We start from the raw sequence: 21,489 nt of genomic DNA on the forward strand, positions 1-21,489 counted from the left end.
AGCATCCCTGTCTTGTTCCCAATCTTAGGTGAAAGCTTTCAGCTTTTCACTGTTAGGTATAATGTTAGCTGTAGGTATGTCATATATGGCCTTTATTATGTTGAAGTACTTGGCTTCTATACTCATTTTGTTAAGAATTTTTATCATGAATGGACGTTGAATTTTGTTGAATGCTTTTTCAGCATCTTTGGAGATAATCATGTGGTTTTTGTCCTTCTTTTTGTTGATGTGGTGGATGATGTTGTTGGATTTTCTAATGTTGTACCATCCTTGCATCCCTGGGATTAATCCCACTTGATCATGAAGGATGATCTTTTTGATGTATTTTTGAATTTCTTTTACTAATATTATGTGGGGTATTTTTGCATCTATGTTCATCAGGGATATTGGTCTGTAATTTTCTTTTTTTGTGGGGTCTTTGCCTGGTTTTGGTATTAGAGTACTGCTGCCTTCATAGAATGAGTTTGGAAGTCCTCCCTCCTCTTCTATTTTTTGGAAAACTTGAAGGAGTATGGGTATCATGTCTTCTCTATATTTCTGATAAAATTCAGCAGTGAATCCATCTGGCCCAGGGGTTTTGTTCTTGGGTAGTTCTTTGATTACTGATTCAATTTCTTTGCTGGTAATTGATCTGTTTAGATTTTCTGTTTCTTCCTTGGTCAGTCTTGGAAGGTTGTATTTCTCTAGGAAGTTGTCCATCTCTTCTAGGTTATCCAGTTTGTTAGCATGTAGATTTTCATAGTATTCTCTAATAATTCTTTGTATTTCTGTGGTGTCCATTGTGATTTTTCCTTTCTCATTTCTCATTCTGTTGATGTGTGTAAATTCTCTTTTTCTCTTAAGAAGTCTGGCTAGGCGTCTATCCATTTTGTTTATTTTCTCAAAGAACCACCTGTTTTTTGGTTTCATGATTTTTTCTATTGTTTTATTCTTCTCAGTTTTATTTATTTCTTCTCTGATGTTTATTATGTCCCTCCTTCTGCTTACTTTGGACCTCATTTGTTCTTCTTTTTCCAGTTTCAATAATTGTGACTTTAGACTATTCATTTGGGATTGTTCTTCATTCTTAAGTAGGCCTGGATTACTATATACTTTCCTCTTAGAGCTGCCTTCACTGCATCCCACAGAAGTTCGGACATTGTGCTATTGTTGTCATTTGTTTCCATATATTGCTTGATCTCTTTTAATTTGGTCACTGATCCATTGATTATTTAGGAGCATGTTGTTAAACTTCTATGCGTTTGTGAGCCTTTTTGTTTTCCTTGTACAATTTATTTGTAGTTTTATGCCTTTCTGATCTGAGAAGTTGTTTGGTACAATTTTAATCTTGAATTTCCTGAGGCACTTTTTGTGGCCTAGCATGTGGTCTATTCTGGAAAATGTTCCATGTGCACTTGAGAAGAATGTGTATCCTGTTGCTTTTGGGTGTAGAATTCTATAGATGTCTATTAGGTCCAACTGTTCTATTGTGTTGTTCAGTGCCTCTGTGTCCTAACTTATTTTCTGTCTGGTGGATCTGTCATTTAGAGTGAGTGGTGTGTTGAAGTCTCCTAAAATGAATGCATTGCATTCTATTTCCTCCTTTAATTCTGTTAGTATTTGTTTCACATATGTTGGTGCTCCTGTGTTGGATGCATATATATTTATAATGGTTATATCCTCTTATTGGACTGACCCCTTTATCATTATGTAATGTCCTTCTTTATCTCTTGTTACTTTTTTTTTTAAATTCTATTTTGTCTGATACAATTACTGCAACACCTGCTTTTTTCTCCCTATTGTTTGCATGAAATATCTTTTTCCATCCCTTGACTTTCAGTCTGTGTATGTCTTTGGGTTTGAGGTGAATCTCTTGTAAGCAGCATGTAGATGGGTCTTGCTTTTTTATCCATTCTGTTACTCTGTGTCTTGATTGGTACATTCAGTCCATTTCTATTTTGGGTGATTATCGATAGATCCATACTTATTGCCATTGCAGGGTTTGGATTCATGGTTACCAAAGGTTCAAGGGTAGCTTCTTTACTATCCAACCTTCTAACTTTAACTCACTTATTATGCTATTATATGTGTAGTCTGATTATTCTTTATTTCTCTCCCTTCTTCTTTTTCCTCCTCCACTCTTTATATGCTAAGTGTTTTGTTTTGTACTCTTTTGTGTTTCCCTTGACTGCTTTTGTGCATAGTTGATTTTATTTTTTGCCTTTAGTTAGTATTTGGTTGGTCTGCTTTCTTTGCTGTGATTTTATTTTCTCTTATGATATCTATTTAGCCTTAGGAGTAATTCAATCTAGAGGAGTCCCTTTAAAAGATGCTGTAGAAGTGGTTTGTGGGAGGTAAATTCCTTCAACTTTTGCTTATCTGGGAATTCTTTAATCCCTCCTTCAAATTTCAATGTTAATCATGCTGGATACAGTTTTCTTGTTTCAATGCTCTTCTGTTGTATTGCATTAAATATACCATGTCATTCTCTTCTGGCCTGTAAGGTGTCTGTTGAGAAGTCTGATGATAGCCTGATGGATTTTCCTTTGTATGTGATCTTTTTTCTCTCTCTGGCTGCCTTTAATTTCCTGTCCTTGTCTTTGATCTTTGTCATTTTAATTATTAAATGTCTTAGCTTTGTCCTCCTTGGGTCCCTTGTGTTGGGAAATCTGTGGACTTCCATGGTCTGAGAGACTATTTCCTTCCCCAATTTGGGGAAATTTTCAGCAATTATTTCTTGAAAGGAACTTTGTATCCCTTTTTCTCTTTTCTTTTTCGTCTGAAACCCCTATTATGTGAATATTGTTCCATTTGGATTTGTTGCACAGTCTCTTAATATTCTTTCATTCCCAGAGATCTTTTTATCTCTCTGTGTCACCTTCTCTGTATTCCTGATGTCTGATTTCTATTCCGTTAACAGTCTCTTGTACCTCATCCAGTCTGCTGTTAAATCCTTCCCTTGTTTGTTTCATTTCTGTTATTTCCCTCCAGAATTCATCCCTTAGCTCTTGCATATTTCTCTGCAGCTCCATCAGCATGGTTATGACTTTTATTTTGAATTCTTTTTCAGGGAAATTGACTATATTGGTCTCACCAGGCCCTTTCTCTTGCGTTTGTGTGATTTTGGACTGGACCAGGTTCTTCTGCCTTTTCATGGTGATAGAAGTCATCGCCAGCAAATGGCACGTGTGTCAACTGAGAGAACAAAGTCCCTTCCTGCTTGCTTGTCGCCTTGCCCTTCGCTACCTGTGCCGGTCTTTGGTTAATCCCTGGAGATGTCATGGGCAGGGCAGCCCTCAGGATAGCCTAGGGCATTGCCGGGTGTCACAGGCACTCAGTGTGTGTCCTACTTCAAGAACGGTGCCCCTTCATGCCTTCCGAACTTTGCAACAGCTTCCTCTGTCTGTGTCAGGTAGCTGCGTTCTGGCGGCAGCCTCTGGGTGTGGCCTGGTTAGCTGCGTGTTAGGAGAAGACTCTGTGTGGTTTCTGTGGGTGGGGTTGGCCCCCAGCTGGTCCACAGCAGTAGTGGGTCAGTCCATTTGCTTGCAGTGCTGGTTGGGGGGAAATAAATGGCTGGCTGCTTATCACCCTGGGGGCTTCGGAGCTGCGTTGCCACCCTGGAGGTTAGGGTGCCTGAAGTTCCTTAAGATTCCCAGCCTGCTGGGCTGAGTGTGCCTGGACGATTTTGTCCACCTGTTATACCCTTGTGCCCTTAAGACTTTTAAAGTGCCTGCTTTTTTTTTGTCCTAGCGGGGCCAGCTGTGAGGACCCACTTGCAGTCTCCATCTCAGATTTTACTTTTACATTTCTCTAATATCCAGTACACCATACAATGTGTGTCTCTGCTCCCAGTGCAGATTATTAGGACTGGTTATTTAGCAGTCCTGTGCTTCCACTCCTTCCCACTCTTATTCTTTTCTTCCCACCAGTGAGCTGGGGTGGGGTGAGTGCTTGGGTCCCGTCGGGTCACGGCTTTGTATCTTACCATTTTCGTGGGATGCTGAGTTCTCGCAGACATAGATGTAGCCTGGCTGTTGTACTATATCTTCTGATTTCTCTTTTAGGAATAGTTGTATTTGCTGTATTTTCAAAATATATATGGTTTTGGAAAGAATTTCTGCCACCCTACTCACACCACCATCTTCCAATGGTCACCAGAAAATGCACTTTTTAATAACCATTTTGTATATTGAATACAAGTGTGCTGTATAAAATTTCTTGTATGTGTAAATTCAGGTGGACTAATCTATAGAGATGTGCAACTTCAGCCCTATTTTACAAATCTACATATTCTATTACATGAATATTGCCTGGTTTGTAGTTTAACTTAAATGTGTGTGTGCTATCACTTAAATATTGTGTGCTCTTAACCTCTCTATGCTTCAGATCCCTCATCTTTGAAGTGATGATAGTGATGTCCGCCTCAGAGTGATGGTGCTACCTGAATAATATATAGCAGATCCTGGCTGCAGGAAACTTACATAATTGCTAGTTCCCACAGATACCTTTAATAACATTCTTATTTTAATGCTTACAAAACCCAAGAGATGAATTGTTTCTCCCTCTCATACTTGATGAGACAAAGCTTAGAGAGGCTATGTTGCCAGAGGTCATAGAGTTAATGATTGGCGGGATTGGTTAGTTCTAATCCATGGCTAGAGCCTGAGCTGCCAGTCAGAACTGTCTATGAAAAACCAATGTCTCCTACGCCCAAGCTAAGACTATAAATATTATAAGCTTACCTGTTATTTTGTGGTGTGATTATGTGAAGATTCATGTATCTCAAACATTATTTTCTGTTTCAGCATATGATCTTCCCCAGCAGCCTAATGATGTTCAGCTCTTTTATGGAAACATTCGTAAAATTATACTTTCAGTAATTGGACTATTCAGAGATCCCATTTCTAGCAGAGGATTTTTTCAGCCTTCTTTCAGAGCAAGCTTAGAATCTAAAAGGTAAAACAAGCAAATAAAACATCTTTCACCAGATTTCAAGATGATTTGATTCACAGTAGAACTGATCTTTTCCCTGCACTCTTACTTTTTTGTCTCAAAATGTTTATTTCACCTTTATGTTTTAGTTTAAGTTAAAATAATTTCAAATTTATGGAAAAACTACAAAATAGTACAAAGAACTTCCATATGCTGCCTGCACTGAGATTCCCCAGTTATTAACATTTTACCATTTTTACCTTATCGTTATTGATATATAAATATAACTTTTTTCTGAACCACTTAAGAAGAAGTTGCAGGCATGAAGTCTAACTAGCCCTGAATTTCCTGAAAACACACTTTATTACATAGCCATGGTGAACCCATCAAAATTATGACATTAATATTGATACAGTATTACCATCTAGTCTACTGATTGCATTTAGATTTCCCAGTTCTCCAATAATGTCCTTTGTAGTTAAGTCAAACAGACAAGAAACTTCCTCTTTGGTCCAGAATTTAATCTAGGATCACATGTTGTATGTAGCCAGCCTGTCTCTTCACTCTCCTTCAATACGCTCTCTCAGTCTTTGCCTAGCTTTCATGACTGAACTAACACAAAGATTGGATTATCAAATGAGATCCACAGAGTCAAAGGTATTATGCAGAATTAAGCTTTACTGATAATTTTAGATGAAACATGAGGAAATCCAGGATTACTAATAGTGCTTCAGAGGTCCTTTTTGAAGGATTAATACTCCACTCTGGCTCAAATTTAACCCAAGGTCACTTAAGTTGTGCACGTGATACATAGTTTATGCAAAATTGGGAATTATTTCAATCCCAAAAGTTCTCTGTTTTATAATTTGATAACTACATAACTTCCACGATGTTTTCAAACATCTATGCTACATAAATTCATTAATTTTGGATTTCTTTACCATAAACAATTCTAGATGGACCAGGAACATCCCATTAAGAGCATTCCTTAGGTAAGGACATTTGTGCTTTGCTGGGAGATGTCATTAGCAAGATTACAAGGGGATTTGACCAAGTCATCTTTCTTTTTTTCCTGGTCATTCCCTGATGAAATGGAGAAGATACATTAGCAACCAGTATATGGGTAATAGTGCTACTGTTCTTGAGGTGTCATTACTTCTAGCCCCCCTGAGGTCCGAGAAGTACATACATTTATATATAAAGCCACATGTATCCGTATCTGCCCATAAATTTGTTAAGATCATGAGTTTTTACAGATACCTCCAATTCCCATCTAGCACAGTAGATTCTTTTCTGTAATTGTACCTTTTTTTTCTCCAATTACTGAGAATCCTGGCCCCTTTATTCTCAGCATGTTCACATTTTACTCAATCTCCCTGTTTTTAACAATCTTCTCATCACATGGGTCAGTGTTGCCAACCCATATTGGCTGAGAGTTCTCTGCGAGTCCCCATGCCAGCAGCCAAGAGTGCGCCTCTGACTCACCCAGCCACTCACCCTCATCACCCTAGTGCCCCCAGCTCATGCCAGCTTACTTGCTTTTTCCCTATACTTTTAATTTTTTAAAGATATTTAAAGATAGAGTTAAAGATAGTGGTTATATATATTAAAAATTATCTTGAAAATCCTATAAATCATGAGGAACTGGTTTAAGGAAATAAAAAGCCAACTTCTTACTTTTTAAAAAGTATTTCTGACTTTCACTGGTGCCTCCATTATTTCTGTGTGCAGTAGAGGTCTGATTTTAAAAGGAAGGGATGAGCGGGTATGAATAAGTGGCAAAGAGAAGAATTTCTCTCTGCTGAGTGTTGACCTGAAGATGTAACTCTGCTGTATAGTGGGAGAATAACTTCATTTAAGTCATGTGCCTTCATGAGTGCAAAATGTATTTGAATCACAATTTTTTATATTCTAGGACTTAGTGGAAAACACTGTTTCAACCCTTAATAAAAATCTTAAACTTTATTAGCATTTCTTACCATAGTATTTGCCAAGTTGTTATTGTGCAGTTATAGGTACGTTGAGTTTCATTGGTTTTTTAAAAAATTCTTGATGTCGGATAATATCTAGTATATAATTTAAGAGGCCCCAGAGGGCATGCAGAAGTCAAGACAGGAAATAAATTAAATCACCAAGTATTCTAATTAAAGGTTGAGGTAATAATATTTGACCTATACTACTTTAAGAACACACAATGTGAAGTATTTTTATTCACTGAAAAATCCACAGCATATAATGTACTTTTAGTTTTCTCTAAATGTTTTTAGGTTTATGAGGAGTTAATGTAAAAACGTGTTACCGTGTGGCTTTTTATCATTTTAAATTTATTCTCTATGTGTGTGTGTGCGTGTGTGCACATCAGTGACACTGGCAGTTCTGGGAAGCATGGCGGCAGTGCATCTTTGGATGTCTTACCGGTTAAAGGCCCTCAAGGTTTTCCACTCCTCTCACAAGCTGTTCCCGCACCTCAAGATAAGTCATCCTCTGAAGAAATGTGGGCTGTCCAGCCTGAACACTTGGTTTTGGTAGCCCCTTCTCCTTGTGAGTATATCAGCAAGGCCATGACAGGAATGCCCTCAAGAACCCAGACTATGCTCACTCTGCCTGGCCTCCTCTAGGACATGTGAACAGACTTTAGTGCATGGGATTGGTGGTACACTCAGGTCCTCTGCTCACTTGCTAGGGACCCATTCAAGACTTGACCAGGCGTGGTCCCAACACAAGGCCACAGTCCCCAGTTCTCAGTCCAAGCTTCCAGGGCCCGTATGAAAGTGGACCCATCCATGGTCCTTTCTCCCACCATATCCCCTGCCCCAAAGAGCTTGTTTAGCACTTGGCCTCTTGTACATTTAACACTGATATAGTAGGCTCATAGTAGGAACAAACCTGGTATCTGTGTAATGTGCCCAGGATAACACCAGGTAATAACAATTTCTAGATGTCCTTTTTTCACTAACTTTGCAGAGTATTGAAGTTTTTTCAGTATCCTTGTAATTTTCAAGAGTAAACAATGGTCTTGCTTTACAAAGGATTTGAAATTCCTTTGGGCTGGAGAAAGCAAAATAAGTTGGTATACTAATGTTTTTATTTAGGATTCATTTTTACTATGTATTAGCATTTGTGTTTTTCACTAATGCAAATATAAGTAACATTTTATTTATCTCATGTAATAGGTGATTTGGCAAAACCTGGATGCTTCCAGATTTTAAATAATTCTGTTAGGTTACTGAAATTTGAGCTCTACTGGCCAGCACATTGCCTTATGGTAACACCACAACATGGATTTATCACACCAGAGTAAGTATGACTTCCCTTTCCTTTGGGTATTATTCAGATGCTAGCTTGGTAACTTTTTACGGATTGAATATATATCATTTTAATTTATTCAGTAGAATGTTGCAGTGTGCTGACTCTGTTCAAAACACCATGGGTAGTTTTGTGGGGCCACAGTGAATGAAAGACTAATGCCATTTAGTGGAGCAAAGAGCATGTCAGCAGCCAGTTACAGTGCATAGCCTGAAAGAGTCAAGAGAGAGACTTGTGAGGTGGAAAAGATTTCCTGGAGTGGAAGACATCAGGATGTTTTCTGATGATTTATTCTTCCTTCAAAATTACAAAGTAATGGATAATATTGGGCAGGTGATGAGGGGTGGTATCTGAAGCCCATATAGTTCTGTCCTTTGTTATCTTGGATTTGGCTCACTTATTCTGCTGATTTTGTCTAAAGGGTATTTTACAGACAAAGCTTCCTGACTTGTAATATGTCTGAGCCATAACTAGCTACTTTCTACAAAGAATATTCTATGATAGAAGGACGTCTTTGGGGGCCAAATACTGATAGGCAGCTGTCTTGTATATGCAGCTTAATTATCTATAGGAGGTGAAGTCACAGCTCTGCTACTTTTGGAGGACTTCATCTGGGTCTGTACGGGGCATTCATATCTGAAAGTTGCTTCATATTTGGGAATAGTAACTTTGCAGAAGAACAGTGTGAAGTTTATTTACTTTTGCAAAATGATGGAGTATGTATTTTAGGAGAGTTTGTTTGAGACTGAGCTAAGCATGTTAGGGACACTCCAGAGAAGCATCCCTAGGACCAAGCCATCAATTTAAGCATCTGATCAGTGGTTGAATTGATTTGTCAGATTGTTCACAGATATTCTTTCCATCACCCCATGTATTAGCTATTAGCAATGGAAAATAATCTTGCTCTGCCATTTTTGACGTATGTACCAAAATAACTTTTGTAACTTGTAAATTCTTTCAAGTCAAAAATCTGACTACACTGTCCACATTGAAAAGTCATCCTTCACATCCCATAGCTCTTGAAGGGAGCAGTGAGCACAGAAAATTTTAGCGACTGAGTACAGAAAAGAAGCCATCTTTTGAAATTCCCTTGCCATCTGCCCTCTTTTCTTCCAGTTTCTTCCCCAGCTCTTACATTCTGCTTGTTCCTTGACTATCATTCTTTATTATCAAGTGGCTCAGAGCTTTTGTAGTACTGGTCTCTGCTCCAGAAATTTTTATTTTGAATTGCTTTGTAAATGTTATTTTTGTGGCATGGTCTGTTTTCACAAGAGTTTTACCCTTAACTTCATGGGCTCATGCACTCTGCTCTCTGTCAGCCAGTGGGCTGGGGTGGATACAGAATGAAGTGTGTGGGAGCTCACATCTGTGCCTACTCTGTCTAAGCAATAAGGAAATAGTTGATCTCTGTCAGAGCAGTATGCATAACTCTCTTGGTTGTTGTTATTAAAGTGTAGGATATTCTTGAGTTTCATTCTTAAATTCTTTTTTTAAGGAGTAAGCTACAAATTCTTGTGAGTCCTAATTCTTCCTTATCTACAAAACATTCAATATTCCCATGGAGTGGTTTGATCTATATACACTGTGACAATGGACAGAAGGTACTTTTTTAAAGTTTTTTTTTGAGCAACATTTCTTTTTCAGCTTAAGTTTCATAATCCCTATTGGCATTTACATTTCAGAAATCAAAGAGGGGGTGTTTTTCTACCCAACTAGACTTACTTAAATAGAGCACTTAGTAGGGAGGTTTTCCTTTAGTGATCTGAACAGTTCTCCTGGAAGCCATTATTATTTCCAAAGTTTGCTTTGAAAAAAAGAAGGAAGTTGAGGGAGACAAGGATAAAGTCAAAGATTTACTTTGAGACCTGATAAATTTTAATTTCTAAATTCAGCAGCATTTCATTTGTTGGCATCACTTTTCTCTGCCATGAATTAAATATCAGAATTGTTTCTTTTAAAATGATAGCTACATTTGTCTCTTACCCCTTATTTGGTTCATTTCAGAAAATTGTAAAAGTCCAAATCCGAGAAGATTTGACCCAGGAAGACCTTTTCCCTCGTGTGGCCTCCAGCCCGTTTGGAATCCTTTCCCGCATAACTGAGCCTTCAGTCAGTCATCTGGTAAAACCAGTTGTGAAACCGCCTTCCACAGAAGTTAAGATACGGAACAAGACTATGACTTTTCCTACAACAGAACCTGGTGAAACTTCAGGTATCATATCACAGGATCATGTAATTCAGGTGTCTGCTGGAATATTGAGTCCAGGGCTCTTTTCTTAGTTTACCACGTTAGTGACAGGCACAAAATTGTCCCCCTACTTCAGGAAAAAAATCAAGTAGCCATTGGCAGCCATTTCTTTGATGAGCTGGATTTGTGGGAGCTTAAAAATCATGAGATGTTAAATCTAGGTATTTAATAACTATATTTGAGGAGCCTTTGATTTTATTTGATTAGACCCAACCCTCACTAGAGTCTTCACCAGAATTGCTAGTAAGCTGAAGAAGGAAGGAAAATGGGTTGAGCCCAGCCCTGTCACTTACTAATGTGACTTCTAGGCTCTAGAGAAGTTAATTTGACTTGCTCAGTTTTGCTGTTTGTAAAATGGCCATTGTAATTAACACCTATTACAGAGGGCTTTGAGAAACAAATGAAATAATGCCTGTTAAGCACTTAGTATAGTGTTTGAAATCTAGTAGCCCTCAAGATCACTAATACTGCTCAGAAGTCCTGCAAATCCTCCTCTCTCTCTCCCTCCCTCTCTGTGATAGCTCAGTCTAAATGGTTAGGCTTGTATGTAGGACCTTAAAAGGAGTCGGGACCATTTTGTAACCTGGCTTACTTCCACTCTAGCTCAGTTTCCTCCTTTCACAGTCCTCTCCCAGACCTTGTCATGCACCAAAAGCTATTTCACCTCAGTTTCAAGCCTGTTACTTCCCAACTGGCTCCCCACCCCATCCAGTCTTTCAGCTCACTTCCTGTAGCAGCTACTGCAGTTCCCTGTGACCATGCTGCTATCTTTTCATCCTCACCCCAGCCCTCTTACAGCCCTCCCTGAACTCCATGCTCTGTGGCTTTAGCTCCTGCCTCACTAGCATTCTGACTGCCTACTGCCCCTCCCTCTGCACCCAGTGTCTGCTCTGCACAGCTGCCCTGGCAGAGATCCTGCTGGGGACCTGACCTCAGCTTCAGGTACCCATACACTGGGGCTTCTCCATCAGCCCTCTTTAGTGAATGGCAGTACCCTCCTCCAACAGTTATTTAATGGCCTCTTCTCAGGCCCCTCCCCTCCTGCTCACACACTCTTGGAAATGTAGAGGCCATTAGACTAGATGAATGGCTTCTGCTTCCATCACATGAACCCTTCTGCTTCTCAAGAACTTCCTCCTCCCACGTGTCTCCTGGGTAGCTTTCTCCTTCTGGGGCCACATTTCCATTACACACGCAGGTTCCCCAGCACCTATTTGAGAATGCCTCTTGGGCCCGGTGTCCTTGGGCAGCTGCCCCTTCCTCAGAGCCCCTTCCTAGTGAGACAGTTGTGCTCCCTGCCTTCACTGACCCGGCCAGTTGGCTGCTTGCCACCACAATGCCCCCAACCCACTCCTGTTGAGGTCACTGAAAGGGCCTTTTTTATGTCTGTTAATTTGACAAAAGGTCAAACACTGTCGACCACTCCTCCTGCCTGGAATGCTGCCCTCTTGTGGCTCTTGGGTTGTTCCTGCCTCTCCTACTCCTTCCAGCTTCCCCTGCTGACTCCTCTTCTTCCTGGGCCTTCTCTCTCTCTGCTCTCCCTGTGCCCCAGAGGTGCACACCAGCACCCTCTCAGCTTCTGCATGTGGGCATCTATGCTCCCTCCTCCATTCAGTCCACTAGCAGGTCCTTTGCAGTCTGTCTTCAAAGCAGACCCCATTTCTGCCTACTGCTTTTCCTTCCCTTGCCTTAATTCAAGCTTGCTGCAGACCCCCTGTGCACCATCTCTAAGCCCAAGGATGGCAGTGATTATCTTCCCAGGGCTTCCTCTTCCACCTTGACCCTTTGTAGTCTCCTTTCTCCACAGCAGCCAGTAATTCTCTAAAACTGTAAATCTTATTGCTACTTTGCTTACCCCCTTAGTGGACTTTGATGAAATCCAAAATAGGATATCTGGCCAACTTGGTTTTGTTAGAAAATGCTGTAGTTCCTGTTGGATTCCTCTAGGGATCTTATGGTTGTATTTTTTTCTCTACAATGAGGTAATCAGTAATTATCACACATTTGCAAAATAATATGCTTGTTAAATTGCCTCTCTAAGAGTTAGAATTGTTGTACATGTGTTCCTTTTAGAAAATTTCCTGGAACTTGAAAATCATGGTAACATAGAAGTGAAGTGGTATCTGTCATCTTTAGCTCCAGCTTATGTCAAGGTCAGTGATAATTGCCTTGAATGTATTCATTTTAATGTTTAAACTTCATACAGGGTGTTTTAAAACTGAATTATGAGCAGAGATTGAGATTATTGGTCAAAGTTCCATGATTTCATTTACTTGATTTTCTCTATAGATGGGGCTAGTACATGGCCAGTCTTTTTCACAAGGTGGTTCTTTGAATCAAACTAGGCTGTATATGTGGAAATATGTGCTTCCTCCATTTAATGTTATCTCAAACATCCCTGATTTTTACCTGAAATAAGTTATTTTGAAAAGTATATTATAACTTTATTATAGAACATTGTGTGTGTGCATGCATGTACATTTTTCTCTCCCATATTTTCAGTCAGTGGGACCTAGTACAGGAGATGGAATTGAATTTTCTTTGCCAGTGACTATTAGCTTACTATGTACAGCAGATAGTCTTCACTGGTGGGCACTGCCTGATTGAACATGTGTGTTTTCTAGAATACCATGGCCTTTTTGCCATGTATTTTTTGTGTGTGACAGTAACAGTTTTGAACCATAATGTTAACAGAATGTGTATAAAAGATACAAGTGCTAGAGCTGGGCCTACTGAACAGAAAGAACAGACTGGCGTTGCATAGGATGATAAAATGCACATTCAGTGGGGACTTCAGTGTCTTTAGGAAAAGGCAGCTCTCTGACAATATGAACAGCATCCTAAAAAATCACCTAGCCAGGAAGGAGTGGCAGCTGACACGGAAAAGTTATCACAAGGCCTGTGTGAGCAAAATCAAGAAGTGCTCTCTGCCCACTGCCTAGCAGGGTTATGTATCCTCAAAAACCACAAAGGTAATGGTAACATTCAAAGTGGATCCATTGGCTTTCATATTTCTTCATTTGATTGTTTAAATGATTCTTTGTAGGGAGTGGATGAAAGTGGAGATGTTTTTAGAACTACCTATGCAGCATTCAGATGTTCTCCTATTTCTGGTGTACTCGAAACCCATGGAGTCCAAAAGGTGAATTTTGACATTTTTTCACAGCCAGCTGGTAAGAATGTGGTGTTCACTGACCAGGAGTGCCCCATTTGTATCCACCCAGAGTAGCTTGCTTCAGCTAGACTGGTGCTGCTCACATCCAGGCTGCCAAAGAAGAGGCCTACTCCACACAAGTCAGCAGGCTGTTTCCTGCAGCAAAAAGTCTCACTTCCTAAACAGCTAAATAAGATACGAGGCTCAGCAGTATGATTGCTCTATGACATTCTGAGAGAAGTACTTTACATGGCCACAGACTGCCACTAGATCTAGACAGTAGTTTTGTCCACCAGGAAAATCTGCCCCTACTCAAAAACAACTAATGTTCACTCACATCTTAGTGAAAAGTGTATGTTTCTAGATAAATGGAGACAGATTCCTTTAGTACCATAGCTTCATCAATTCTGATTCATTTGTTGACCTGACATAGCCCCTTCCAAATACCTCTTAGTGACAATACCTCTTAGTCATTCACTTGGTGTCAGTAATATACTTTTCCTTTTTCATGCTAATAACTGATACTCATTTAAACTGTCGCATTTATATGATATGGGTCCATTTATTCAGAGATTTAGACTTGTAATAAGTTCTAGACTATAGTTATGAACTCATGACTGACCATAAAAGAATATTTGAGCGGTGATGACAGTCACAAAGTCTGTGCATTTTACTGCGTCCAAATAACAGGCTTCCAGCGGATTTCTTTTTTGGAAAAACATGCAGTTCTACAGGTAAAGTTTATTTCACTTTCCAGACCACGGTAGAGGCAAAACAGCAGAATAGTGAACAAATTGCTCAACAAAGGCTCAAAATATGAGGGGCAAGTTGGGAAAAGATAAAAACCAACAGGAGAGACATCCTGTGTTCACGGATCAGACAATTTCTAACATTATTAAAACACCATACTCTGTAAATTGATCTACAGATTCAACACAATCCTAAACAAAATCCCAGCTGGTTATATGGGTTTTTTGTTTGTTTTTTTTCTAAGAAATTGACAAGCTGATCCTAAACTTCATATAGACATACAAGGGACCCACAATAACTAAAGTAATCTCGATAAAGAACAAAGTTGGAGGATTCACACTTCCCATTTACAAAACCTACGGTAATCAACACTGGTATTGACATAAGGATAGACAAGAAGAATACTTGAAATAGACTTGAGAGCCCCAAAATAAACCCTCATAGGTATGGTCAATTGATTTTTCAATAAGGGTACTAAGACAGTGCACTAAGGAAAATATTTTTCAACAAATAGTGCTGGAACCAACTGGTAGCCACATGGAAAAAAAATTAAGTAGGACCCTTTCCTTACACCTTACCTAAAAATTAACTCCACTTGGACCATAGACCTAAATGTAACAGCTAAAAGTATAAAACTCCTGGAAGCTAACATACAGTAAATCTCCATGACCTTGGGTTAAGCATTGGTTTCTTAGCTATAACACCAATAAAGCACAAGTGACCCAAGAAAAAAATAGATGAATAGATCATTTGAAATTATCAAAATTAAAAATTTTGTGCATCCAAGGATACCATTAAGAAAGTGAAAAGAGAACTCAAGAGTGTGGGAAAAAGTGTTCAGAAATTATATGCTTGACAAAGGACTTGTATCCAGAATGTGTAAAGAACTCTTACAACTCAATAGTATAAAGACAAATAACTAGTTTAAAAAATGGATAGAGGATCTAAATAGACATTTCTCCAAAGAACATGGTCAATAAAACCATGAAAAGATGCATAGAATTACTAGTTATTAGGGAAATGCAAAACAAAACCACAGTAAGACTGCTTCACACCCACAAGGATGACTATAATTTTAAAAAATCAGACTATAACAAGTGTTGGTTAGGATGCGGCAAAATTAGAACCCTCATAATCTGCTGGGGAGAGTGGAAAATGGTGCAATCACTGTGGAGAAGAGTTTGAGAATCAAAAATGGTTCCTCACTAAGTTAAATGCAGAATTACCATTAAGACCCAGCAATTCCACTTCCAGATATATACTCTAAAAAGTTGAAAACCAGTGTTCAAAAAAATAGTTGTACACAGATATCCATAGCAGCCTAATTTAAAATAGCCAGAAAGAGTGGAAATAACCCAAATGTCATTTCATCTACTAGATGGATAAAATGTGGTATATCCATACAAATATTATTGGTCAATAAAAAGGAATGAAGTACTAATGACATGTACCACATGGATGAACCTTGAGGACATTATGTTAAGTGAGACAAGCCAGACACAGAAGGGCACATACTGTGTGACTGAATTTATATGAAATGTCTAGAACAGGTAAATCGATAGACAGAAAGTAGGTTAGTGGTTGTTGGACTGGCAGTGACGGTGGAGAATGGGGAATGACTGCTAATGGTGTGGGTTTTTTTTTTTTCAATTCTTGAAAATATTTTAAAATTAGATTGTAGTGATGGTTGCACAGTTTGGAGTTATCGAAAAACCACTGACTACACTTGAAATGGGTGAATCCTGTAGTATGTGAACTACATCTCCATTAAGCTGTAAAAAAAGAAAAATGAGGATGCAGGACTACATGGTCTCCCAAGAATCTGTACTTCAAGTAGTAACTCTGTGGCATCTTACTACACTGATGGACAGTGACTTCAGTGGGGTATGAGGGGTACTTGATAATATGGTTGAATGTAGTAACCACAATGTTTTTCATGTGAAACCTTCATAAGAGTATATATCAGTGATACCTTAATAAAAAATATAAATAAATAAAATAACCATTAAAAAAATCTCTCCTTTACATACAGGATTTAACATGGAAATGTAACCTCCATGAAGTCTTTGGTTTTTATTGTGTTCGTCTCTGTATATTGGAGACTGAACTAATTGCTTACCACATTGTCAAATCCCATTTGTCAAATAAATTCAAGGTCTGGTTACATAATTTCTGTTAAGGAAAGAAAAAGCAAGGCACATCTTTCTGGAACCATTTAAGGAAGTATTACCAAATAACACAATTATTGATGTATATAATAGTGATCCCAGAAGGAAAGAACTTAGTTTCAACCTATTTCTCAAAGTAAGAGGTATACACAATAATTTTTCAAAACACTGGCCAGTTTGATAAGGGACTAGAGCTAATGAATGTTGAAGTCCCATTATGTGCCTAGTGTATAACATGCAATAATACTGAATTCTTCCTTCTGCCTATTTTTTGGTATTGGAGGTATAAGTGGGATTTGTAGGACACACAGTATTATAGACCCCATGGTTCCAAATAATTTGTATATTTTCACCATTGAGAACATGTTTTTGTTTTTCTTTTTATTAAGGTATTACTGATATACACTCTTTCACATGAAAAACATTGTGGTTACTACATTCACCCATATTATCAAGTCTCCCCCATACCCTATTGAAGTCACTGTCCATCAGTGTAATAAGATGCCACAGAGTCACTACTTGTAAGGACATGTTTTTTTTACTCCTTTCTTAATCTTGTCAGTGTCTCTATCATATTTAATAGGTACAATTCCTAATCTTCATGATTTCATCTTCCTGATCACTGTCCTGCCTTTGCCTCCATGCTCTCAGGCTTCTTGGCTGCATTCTTTTTTTTTTTTTAACTGAAGTATAGTCTGATACTGGTTTCAAGTATTCAACACAGTACTTCAACAGTTACCCATATTATTAAATCCTCACCACCTCTGGGTGCAGTTACTCTCGTCAATATAGCAAGATGTTACAGAACCAGTGGCTGTATTCTCCATACTATGCTATCATTCTGGTGACCAACTTTCTTTATGATTGAGATTTTTGTGCTCTTTTATCCCTCTCTCCCTCCACATACACCCACTCAAACTCCTTCCCCATGATAAATACCAGTCCCTTCTCAGTGTCTGTGAGTCTACTGCTGTTTTGTTCTTTGTTTTGTTTTGTTTTTAGATACCACAAATTAGTGAAATCACATGGTATTTGTCTTTCTCAGCCTGGCTTATTTCACTTAGCATAATACCCTCTATGTTCTCTATCCATGTTACAGCCTACAGCAGGATTTCCTTCTTTTTTATGGCTGAATAATATTCCATTGTGTATATATGCCACATCTTCTTTTTCTTTTCTTTTAAATTTTTTATTAAGGTATTATTGATATACACTCTTACGAAGGGTTCACATGGAAAAACAGTGTGGTTACTACATTTACCCATATTATCAAGTCCCTACCCATACACCATTGCATTCACTGTCCATCAGTCCCCATCTTCCTCACTCCTGATCTGCCCTCCCACACCCCTCCCCTTTGGTAACCACTAGTCCCTTCTCAGAGTCTGTGAGTCTGCTGCTGTTTGGTTCCTTCAGTTTTGCTTCATTGTTGTACTCCACAAATGAGGGAAATCATTTGGCACTTTTCTTTCTCCGCCTGGATTATTTCACTGAGCATAATATCCTCCAGCTCCCTCCATGTTGTTCCAAATGGTAAGATTTGTTCCTTTCTATGGCTAAATAGTATTCCATTGTGTGTATGTACCATATCTTCTTTATCCATTCATCTACTGATGGTCACTTAGGGTGTATATTCCATATCTTGGCTACTGTAAAGAGAGCTGCAATAAACATTGTGGTGCATATGTCTTTTGGAATCTGAGAAATTATATTCTTGGGGTAGATTCCTAGGAGTGGAATTCCTGGGTCAAATGGTATTTCTATTTTTAGTTTTGTGAGGAACCTCCATATTGCTTTCCACAACAGTTGAACTAGCTTACATTCCCACCACCACTGTAGGAAGGTTCCCCTTTCTCTGCATCCTTGCCAACATTTGTTGTTTGTCTTTTGGATGGTGGACATCCTAACCGGTGTGAGGAGATATCTCATTGTGGTTTTATTTTGCATTTCCCTGATAATTAGTGATGTGGAGCATCTTTTCATGTGCCTGTTGGCCATCTGAATTTCTTCTTTGGAGAAGTGTCTGCACAGATCCTCTGCCCATTTTTAATAGGGTTATTTGCTTTTTGGGTCTTGAGGCATGTGAGTTCTTTATATATTTTGAATGTTAACCCCTTGTCAGATATGTCATTTACAAATATATTCTTCCATACCGTAGGATGCCTTTTGTTCTGCTGATAGTGTCCTTTGCTGTACAGAAGCTTTTTAGCTTGATGTAGTCCCATGTGCTCATTTTTGTTTTGTTTCCCTTGCCCGAGGAGATGCATTCAGGAAAAAGTTGCTCATGTTTATATTCAAGAGATTTTTGCCTATGTTTTCTTCTAAGTTTTATGGTTTCATGACTTACATTCAGGTCTTTGATCAATTTTGAGTTTACTTTTGTGTATGGGGTTAGACAGTGATCCAGTTTCATTCTCTTACATGTAGCTGTTCACTTTTGCCAACACCAGCTGTTGAAGAGGCTGTCATTTCCCCACTGTAAATCCATGGCTCCTTTATCGTGTAATAATTGACCATATGTGCTTGGGTTTATATCTGGGCTCTCTAGTGTGTTTCATTGGTCTGTGGGTCTGTTCTTGTGCCAGTACCAAATTGTCTTGATTACTGTGGCTTTGTAGTAGAGCTTGAAGTTGGGAAGTGAGATGCCCCCTGCTTTATTCTTCCTTCTCAAGATTGCTTTGGCTATTCAGGTCTTTTGTGGTTCCATATGAATTTTAAAACTATTTGTTCCAGTTCGTTGAAGAATGTTGTTGGTATTTTGATAGGCATTGCATTGAATCTGTAGATTGCTTTAGGCAGGATGGCCATTTTGGTGATATTAATTCTTCCTAGCCAAGAGCATGGGATGAGTTTCCATTTGTTAGTGTCTTCTTTAATTTCTCTTAAGAGTGTCTTGTAGTTTTCAGGGTATAGGTCTTTCACTACCTTGGTTAGGTTTATTCCTAGGTATTTTATTCTTTTTGATACAATTGTGAATGGAATTGTTTCCCTGATTTCTATTTCTGCTAGTTCATCATTAGTGTATAGGAATGCAACAGATTTCTGTGTATTAATTTTATATCCTGCAACTTTGCTGAATTCAGATATTAGATCTAGTACTTTTGGAGTGGATTCTTTAGAGCTTTTTATGTACAATATCATGTCATCTGTAAACAAGGACAGTTTAACTTCTTCCTTGCCAATCTGGATGCCTTTTATTTCTTTGTGTTGTTTGATTGCCATGGCTAGGACCGCCAGAACTATGTTGAATGAAAGTGGGAGAGTGGGCATCCTTGCCTTGTTCCCAATCTTAAAGCAGAAGCTCTCAGCTTTTTGCTGTTAAGTATAATGTTGACTGTGGGTTTGTCATATATGGCCTTTATTATGTTGAGGTACTTGCCCTCTATACCCATTTTGTTGAGAGTTTTTATTGTGAATGGATGTTGACTTTTATCGAAACCTTTTTCAGCATCTATGGAGATGATCACTTGGTTATTGTCCTTCTTTTTGTTTATGTGGTGGATGATGTTGATGGATTTTCGAATGTTGTGCCAGCCTTGCATCCCTGGGATGAATCCCACTTGATCATGGTGTATGATCCTCTTGATGTATTTTTGAATTTGGTTTGCTAATATTTTGTTGAGTATTTTTGGATCTATGTTCACCAGGGATATTGGTCTGTAATTTTCTTTTTTTGTGGTGTCTTTGCCTGGTTTAGGTACTATGGTGATGCTGCCCTCATAGAATGAGCTTCGGAGTATTCCCACTTCTACTTTTTGGAAAACTTTAAGGAGGATGGATATTAGGTTGTCACTAAATGTTTGATAAAATTCAGCAGTGAAACCATGTGGTCCAGGAATTTTGTTCTTAGGTAGTTTTTGATTACCAATTCAATTTCATTGCTAGTATTTGGTCTTTTCAGATTTTCTGTTTCTTTTATGTGTCAGCCTTGGAAGGTTGGGTTTTTCTGGAAAGTTGACCATTTCTTCCAGGTTATCCAGTTTGTTAGCATATTATTTGTCATAGTATTGTCTCATAATTCTTTGTATTTCTGTTGTGTCCATAGTGATTTTTCCTTTCCTATTTCTGATTCTGTTTATGTATAGAGACTCTCTTTTTTTCTTGATAAGTCTGGCTAGGGGGGTTATCTGTTTTCTTTATTTTCTCAAAGAACCAGCTCCTGCTTTCATTGATACTTTCTACTGTTTTGTTCTTCTCGGTTTTATTTATTTCTGCTCTAATCTTTATGATGACCCTCCTTCTACTGACTTTGGGTCTCATTTGTTCTTCTTTTTCCAGTTTTGTTAATTGTGAGTTTAGACTGTTATATGGGATTGTCCTTCTTTCCTGAGATAGGCCTGTATTGCAATATATTTTCCTCCTAGCACGGCCTTTGCTGAATCCCACAGATTTTGTGTTGTTGAATTATTGTTGTCATTTGTCTCCATATATTGCTTGATCTCTGTTTTTATTTGGTCATTGATCCATTGGTTGTTTAGGACCATGTTGTGAAGGTCCCATGTTTTTGTGGGCTTTTTCACTTTCTTTGCATAATTTATTTCTTGTTTCATACCTTTGTCATCTGAGAAACTGGTTGGTACAATTTCAATCCTTTTGACTTCACCGAGGCTCTTTTTGTGGCCCAGTATATGATGTATTCTTGAAAATGTTCCACGTGCACCTGAGAAGAATGTTTATTCTGCTAATTTTGGGTGTAGAGTTCTGTAGATGTCTGTTAGGTCCATCTGTTCTAATGTGTTTTTCAGTGCCTCTGTCCTTATTTTCTGTCTGGTTGATCTGTCCTTTGGAGTGAGTGTAGTGTTGAAGTCTCCTAGAATGAATGCATTGTATTCTGTTTCCCCTTTTAATTCTATTAGTGTTTGTTTCACATATGTAGGTGCTCCTGGGAGCATAGATATTTATAATGGTTATATCTTCTTGTTGGACTGACCCCTTTATCGTTATATAATGTT

The 21,489-nt window shown here is 38.5% G+C and overlaps 1 protein-coding gene across 10 annotated transcripts in view; it reads left to right on the forward strand.

The window, feature by feature from the left end:
• The window catches only part of CEP192 (centrosomal protein 192), a 181,615-nt gene that overhangs the window by 144,558 nt on the left and 15,568 nt on the right, over positions 1-21,489 (forward strand). For 8 of the 10 annotated variants that reach the window (XR_012121089.1, XR_012121091.1, XR_012121090.1 and 5 more), the window contains exons 34-40: positions 4,785-4,935; positions 7,274-7,452; positions 8,085-8,208; positions 9,713-9,818; positions 10,222-10,429; positions 12,539-12,618; positions 13,512-13,607. Coding sequence is in view for 5 of the 10 variants with exons in the window: in XM_073212683.1 (XP_073068784.1) it covers positions 4,785-4,935; positions 7,274-7,452; positions 8,085-8,208; positions 9,713-9,818; positions 10,222-10,429; positions 12,539-12,618; positions 13,512-13,607 (944 nt within the window). In the remaining 5 variants the exon portion in view is untranslated. The remainder of the gene's footprint in view (positions 1-4,784; positions 4,936-7,273; positions 7,453-8,084; positions 8,209-9,712; positions 9,819-10,221; positions 10,430-12,538; positions 12,619-13,511; positions 13,608-21,489) is intronic. The other 2 variants (XM_073212684.1, XM_073212686.1) reach the window with 2 other exon arrangements.

The sequence above is a fragment of the Manis javanica genome, chromosome 9 (genome assembly GCF_040802235.1).
Source record: "Manis javanica isolate MJ-LG chromosome 9, MJ_LKY, whole genome shotgun sequence".
In the NCBI taxonomy this organism is placed as follows: Eukaryota; Metazoa; Chordata; class Mammalia; order Pholidota; family Manidae; genus Manis; species Manis javanica.